We start from the raw sequence: 6737 nt of genomic DNA, 5'->3' as shown, positions 1-6737 counted from the left end.
GTAATAATCTCATTAGCAGAACAAAGCCGGGGCATTGTAAGTGCGGCTGCTGCAGCCCTGCCTCCTTCTCAGGACAAAACCCTCCTGAGCACATGTGCAGCCGAGAGAGCTTTGTTTTCAGCTAGCAGCGGCAACCAGGCCCCACAACATTGAATATACACACAGAGGCTGCAGGTCATTTATGTAAATCCCCCTTTCCCGCCTCCTTGTCCCTGTGTGTGAGGAGTGTGTGGAGCCGGCATTCCGGGCCTCGCCCATAGGGGGCGGGGCGAGCAGAGCTAATATAATGAGCTGTGGGAACAATGAACTCGCACACATTCAGCGTGTCCAGGAGATCGTCTGGGGACGCCGGGTAAGGGTAGCACGTGTGGCTGGCTGCTATGGGGGCGCTACTCGCTTAGGTGGCTCAATGTTTAGCAGACGTGTGGTTTCAGCAATTTAGTTAACTTTGCTGTATGTTCGTAACTGGCTGCGGGTTTTGTCACTGCTCCCTTTGTGTGTTTTTGTAGCTAGCTAAACTTTTTGCTGTCACCGTGACTTATAATTTTTTGTATTCCCGTGCATGGGCACGCCCCCTGTGTGATGCAGGCTGCCCTTACCTCTCCTCAGGATAGCCTTTCCCATCTCATAGGACATCTGCTTCTCCCCTTCCTCCATCACAAATACATGTGCTTCTTACCCCATGGCAGAGCCATGGGGGTCGGCTCTCTACCTGCACAGCATTGTATTGTCTGCTCCTGAAAGCCAGTGCTCACTTCCCACATTCTGGTGTAACTTGTTTTTGTGCTATATTTATGCTTTTCTTCTCTTGCAGGACAATGGATTTAGGGTGTTATAACACACACTACTTCTATGATGTGGACCCTAATGAGGACTTTTATCGACATATTGCTCCCAGTGAGGATATTTGGAAAAAATTTGAGCTTGTACCTGGCTGCCCTCAGTCTAACTCGGGATGCCTTGGTGAAAGTGGTACCGAATGGGGATCAGAAATCATGGATTTAGGATGGGAGTCTCCGGTGAAACTGTCTGGACTTAGTTCTGTGGTTCTCCTTAGAGACTGTATGTGGAGTGGCTTTTCAACTCGTGAACATCTGGAAAAGGTCATCAATGAGCGCTTTACATGTGCCCCTTCACGGCCAGCAAGTTCTACTAAACCTGATCCTGAGGTTCTGGAGCCTGCTGTCAGCCCGGTTGAGCAGACTCCTAATGTCCCAGCACCTGTTCCGGAAAAGATATCCCACTCATCTGGATCTGAAAGCACTAGTGATTCTGGTAAGAACGGCCTAGGTCTGGAGTGTTGTCAGCCTGGTTTTGTGTGGTAGATATGGGCAGACATGTCTGAAGGGTCTGGTTGGTGCTTTTATTGGGCTACGGTTTCTGTCAAGTTCTTGGTAGCAGTACAATAAGGACTCTTCACATGACGAACACACTGCGGTGCAGATGTGAACACAGCCCAAGTAGTTAAGTTTCATAAAAAGCATTACTTGTAACTTCTGCATTTGGTATCTGCCTCAACCCAAATTTATGGCTTTTTATGAGATGTTTCCTTTGATTGTGAAAAGCACCTGTAATACAACAACTTTGGGTGGATCCCTTGTAAGTTAACAAGCTGGTACAGGCATGCTATGCACCTTGTGCCAGGAGCAGGTATATGACGGGATAGGCAGTTTCTTGAGTTACAATGGGCTGGATAGCTAAGCAGCTATTTGATTCCATTGGGTATCGATGAAAATGTTTATTACCAGAGCTTTTGTGAAAGTCTATGTTAAAAGCTGAAACAACATAACTGGACCTTCTGATTTCTTATTTTTGTGGGTGGGTAATAGTCCGGTGTGATCACATGCTTGTTACTTTGAATTGAAATGTAAATAATCTGAATAAGCCCTTAACATCAGACTTTTAAAGTGTTTGCTAATCATGCCAACTTTTCGTATTTCTGGTTCACCACAGTAATGACACCAATACTACAGGTGTCACTACCTCTCATTTCAGCACATTTCTGCAAAAAAGTGATCCTTGTTATAGTGCACATTGTGGCGCTCGGGTAATGTTTTGTACTTGAGCATTGTGTAGATGCTCCCCCTCCACCCAACCAACAGTTACAATGTGCTTTCAGCTAAACAAGGCAGCCACATGGCCAGACAAAAAGCAACAGCTTGCAGCCGGCAGGGGTGCAGACACTATCTCCAGCCAATAGGAGACCTGCATTTGAATTAAGGGCATTAGACCAATTGGCGTTCATAGACATGTGACTGGTATTTATTAATGGGGAATTGAGCCTATTCACAAAATTCCACCCTTTGTGTCCTCTCTTTTGTATTGAATGTTCAGGCTCCCTTCCCCCATGCCTCGCCCATTAGAACAGCCTCTTGCACATGCTGCCAGTCTTAACACTCCCATTCAATTGTTCATTGCTCTGCTGTCCAGCCTTTTGTGTGGTTGTGATTTATCCTTGTGCATTGGCAGTGCCTTATGTTGCCTAAAAGAACATGAATAAGACTCATTGTGTAATTTAGGAATTGGGACCCATTTTATTATACTCTAAGTTCTAATACAAAATTATTTTTCTCCCTTTAACAGAGGATGATGAAATTGATGTGGTGACTGTGGGGAAAAGGAAGTCTTATCATGGCCGCCAGCCAGTAACCATTACAGTGAGAGCTGACCCCAAACTCTTCCATATATCTATCCACCAGCAGCAACATAACTATGCTGCACGCCTGCCCCCTGAGCCCAATGAGGAATCTCTACAGGACTGTCCTTCTCCTACTGAAGAGGAGCCTGGTGAAGTCAGCTGTCCTTCCATGCAGCCCTGCAGCCCCACTGCACCTGACTCCCCCTCTCATTCTGGAGGCTCAGACAGTGAGGACCTGGCCAAAAGAAAGAATCACAACTATATGGAGCGCAAGAGGAGAAATGACTTGCGTTCACGGTTCCTGGCACTTAGAGAAGAAGTGCCAGGACTTTCCACTGCGTCCAAAACCCCCAAGGTGGTGGTTTTAAGCAAAGCAACAGAGTATCTGCAAGGTTTGGTTAGTGCGGAACAACATCTTGTAGCAGAAAAATTAAAACTTCGTACTCGTCACCAGCAGCTCTTGAGGAGAATCTCTCAGTTGAAGAGCCGTTAAGAGGGACACATGGCAGGAGTCTGCCTGGCACATTTGCACATTTGTGAAGTTAGGTCTTGGGATTGCACAAAACTGAGACTTTCTCTTCTTAGTCAGTGCTTTGCAATGCACTACTGAGAGAGCTGTGGTCATATCAAGCGAATCTATATGGTTCCTCAGGTTCTATGTATGACTTCTCCTCTTTTCACACCCGAGTCTGGACTTTCTGCATAGACTCGTATTCAGTGGACCTCAGGGGTGAAGCTGTAAAAAAAAAAAAGTTCACATGTTCACCTCTCAGGTGGTGATATAAGGCTGGACCTCAATGCTGCAACAGCCAGATGTGGCTTAAACACTACTTGTGTTTTTTTTTTTTTTTTTGGTTTTTTTTTTTTTTTTATTTGCCTGTGGCCACCTAATTTTATGACTTGGCTGTGGGTGGAGTTCTGGTTGAATGTGGTTGTCACTGCATTTAGGCCCAGCCTTAAGCCTATTGCCCACAATAGAGTTTGGTCCTTGAATGTCTATGCACTTGCAGGATTTCGGACCAAACTTGCCATGTTCGTTCAGTGTAGGAACTCCTGCAAGCACAGACTTTCTTGTACTGCACTCCTTCATGGTCAATGGTCTTTTCTCAGTTTTGCCCAGTTAAAGTTAATTAAATCATCTGATTTGTTCTGTTATGCACTTTATGCTCTTTAATATTGCCGGATTGTTGTATATGGTCTACATATTTTCCTGTTGTCTTGTGATTAAAATACCCATTTTGTATTTTTTATTTTGCTACAGTTTACTTTGTGTTCTTTGGCAAATGTTATGTAACTTTGTAACAGTCATAATCATGACTGATCTTTCTGCAGGGAAATATCTATTTAGACCTAACGGACTGCCATATCATATGGAGGGAAATTTGGAACTGTTGGGTGTGAACCACTCTATACCTCACTCTTGTCACTTTACACTAGTTTGTCTGTTTTTGTGACTTTTGTTTTGTACTTTCTTTAAACCTGCTGCTGCCTGCTGGATTTTGTACTGAATGAGATTTATACTGTATTTTTGTACATCTTTTGAGTAACAGATTTATAAAATAAAACTTGGCAACTGAGAACAATTGAACGTTACAGTGTTCAAAAAAATAATCTACTGGTTTAAATGATCATTTATCCTTTTATTTCTATTGCTGCACAGAGCTAGAGCTAAAAATCTAACTACTGGTATGGCTGGCAATGCATGCATTTAATGCCTTTATTCATTGTAAAACATTTTTGAAGAGGTGTAACCTTTTTATAAGTGAAGCCTGCAATGAATAGGGTATCTAATGCAATACATGTCTCAAATATGCAAAATTTGTTCAGTGGGTGAATGTATACATATAGGCAGATATTCCAGTTACTGTGCAGTAAAAGATTATGGAAAACCTGTTTTAAGGCACACGTGCCTATTACAAGCTGCTTTATGTTGTCTGAACCTGAAAATGACCATAGAAGGTTTCTAAAAGTCCTTTGTGAAAATTGCAGAGCACAAACACTAATAAAGCAACGTTTTCAAATGCTTTCTGTGTCTAGTGACTACTTTGGCGTTTGTATTGCAATGTTTTAAGGGAACTACTTGTAAACTTGCTTAGAGGGATAAATCTGCAAATATGAACATGTGATAAAAAAAAAATGCTATAAATCAATATAACTTCTCAATGTCATAAGTCACACAATATAGCTTAAAATTTTGTGAATCATAAAATCAAACCATTTATCTACAAGTTGGCCATCACTGGTAACTACAAGTCCCATGATCCTTTAGTTTTCAGTAACTCCTACCTCGTATGTTCTGCTCCCAGTGATAATGTAACATATTACGGGAGGTTTATCATAAGTCTCAGAGTAGAACTGTTTTAGTTGCCCATGACAACCAATCGGCTCAGCTTTAATTTTCCCACAGCAGTTTATAAAATTAAAGCTGAACTCTGATTGGTTTCCATGAGAAACTAGAACAGTTTTACCTCAAACTTGATGATAAATCTCCACTGTCCTTCTGTTACCATAGTAATGATTAACTGCCATCACTGCACATTGCCCCAGTGAGAAGATATCTCACCACAACACTGGCCATACTGGATGTACTGCAACCAACCAACTACAGCCAAACAGTGGTGATCACATGACCTGCCCAGGCAGTTGCAGGACATATGACCAGGACACTTTTGTCCTGTGTCTTCTCCGCGTGGAGGAAATCAATGGGCTGATTAAAGGGTCAGAAGCTTTTTAATTCTTCATTGTATGTCCACCGTAATTTTCTACTAAGAGGAGCTAAATTTTAAATAACTGTTTACATATTAGCTTATATTTTAATGATGCATTTTATTTCTGGAATACCCCTTTAAGAGCTAATGAGTGAAAAGCACCTGCATTGTAATCTTTTAGTACCAAACCTTGAGTCAAACTATGTGCAGGCTGTATATTTGCACATGGAGTCATCATATTTTGTATAGACTTCCAATAAACGGTCTGTTTGGGTTTGCCTCTTGGTGTTCTAAGTGATCGCAATTCATGAATTATGCAAGTTTATACTTCAATAGTTTTGATGGTTGAAAGCTATAGGAAGCAGATTTTGCGCATAGATTAGAAGCGGTTTACATTAGAGCATGGCATTCAGTATACAGAACAAGATGCATACCAGAAATTTGTATTCCCACTACAATATGTGCAGTAAGTAGTCTAGGACACTCTGCTGAAGAAAAATCACAGCCTAAGACTACATTCACATTAATGTGTGCCCACCGTACCGCAGCACGGCGGACACATGTCGGTGCCAGGGAGAGGGGATGAGCCCTGCCCCCTCCATAGCAATATATGGAGCACGGCGCCATATTTCCGTTAGGACATGTCCTTTCTCCTGGCTACGGAATGTTATGGTGCCGTGCGCAGGTGTGGGCAGAGCTTAACTTTGGAGGTCCTGCTGGCCCCAAGATCCTTCCTGTACAGAGAACCTGAGAGAAGCTACAATCATAATCTGAATTTGCTCTCCTTCTTTCAACTGTATTGGTGATCTCAGGGGGGTAAAAGTTTTGGAAGAAAAGGGAGTAGTAAGTTACAGCTTAAAGGAAATCGACCATTTGTTTTCATGCCTTGTGAACCAAACATACCTTAATGCTGTAGCTATACTAATGCAGAAACATATCTTGTTTAATCCCTGAACCGAGTGATTTTGCTCAAAAAACAAAACAATTCTAAAACTCAGGACCTTGGGAAAGCTGAATGCAGACTGGCTTCCGCACATAAAAGAGCTGCCTGAACTGTCCAGACAGGACTAATCAACCTGAGCTGGATGACTGATACACAACAGCTGGGGGATGGTGCACCGATTTATTACTTCTGCATGTCAGAGACAGCACAGTGATGACGTATTCTCTGCTTATGCTGGACATGACAAGTCTGGAGCAGTGCATAATTAGGGTGAGGAGAGCGCCAGGACATCATCATAATTTTATAATAGTTCTTTTTAGAAAAAACATTAAATTCAGAGATTATACAAGATGGGGGACATTAATCATAGTGGGTCTCAGGTTCGCCTATTTTTGCACCTGGTTTGTTCTTTTTGGCTCCTGATCTATGATGGATCTAGTTCTACCTT

General features: G+C 42.5%; 1 protein-coding gene across 1 annotated transcript; it reads left to right on the top strand.

Annotated features, from left to right (window-relative positions):
• Positions 1–206: 206 nt before the first annotated feature.
• Positions 207–4662, top strand: MYCL (MYCL proto-oncogene, bHLH transcription factor). Its single transcript, XM_072136497.1, has 3 exons — positions 207–352; positions 815–1275; positions 2584–4662. The coding sequence occupies exons 1-3, from the start codon at positions 303–305 to the stop codon at positions 3129–3131; spliced, it is 1059 nt and encodes a 352-aa protein (XP_071992598.1). The 5' UTR covers positions 207–302; the 3' UTR covers positions 3132–4662.
• Positions 4663–6737: the final 2075 nt, after the last annotated feature.

The sequence above is a fragment of the Engystomops pustulosus genome, chromosome 2 (genome assembly GCF_040894005.1).
Source record: "Engystomops pustulosus chromosome 2, aEngPut4.maternal, whole genome shotgun sequence".
NCBI classification, from domain to species: domain Eukaryota; kingdom Metazoa; phylum Chordata; class Amphibia; order Anura; family Leptodactylidae; genus Engystomops; species Engystomops pustulosus.
This window is presented reverse-complemented; position numbering and strand designations above follow the sequence as displayed.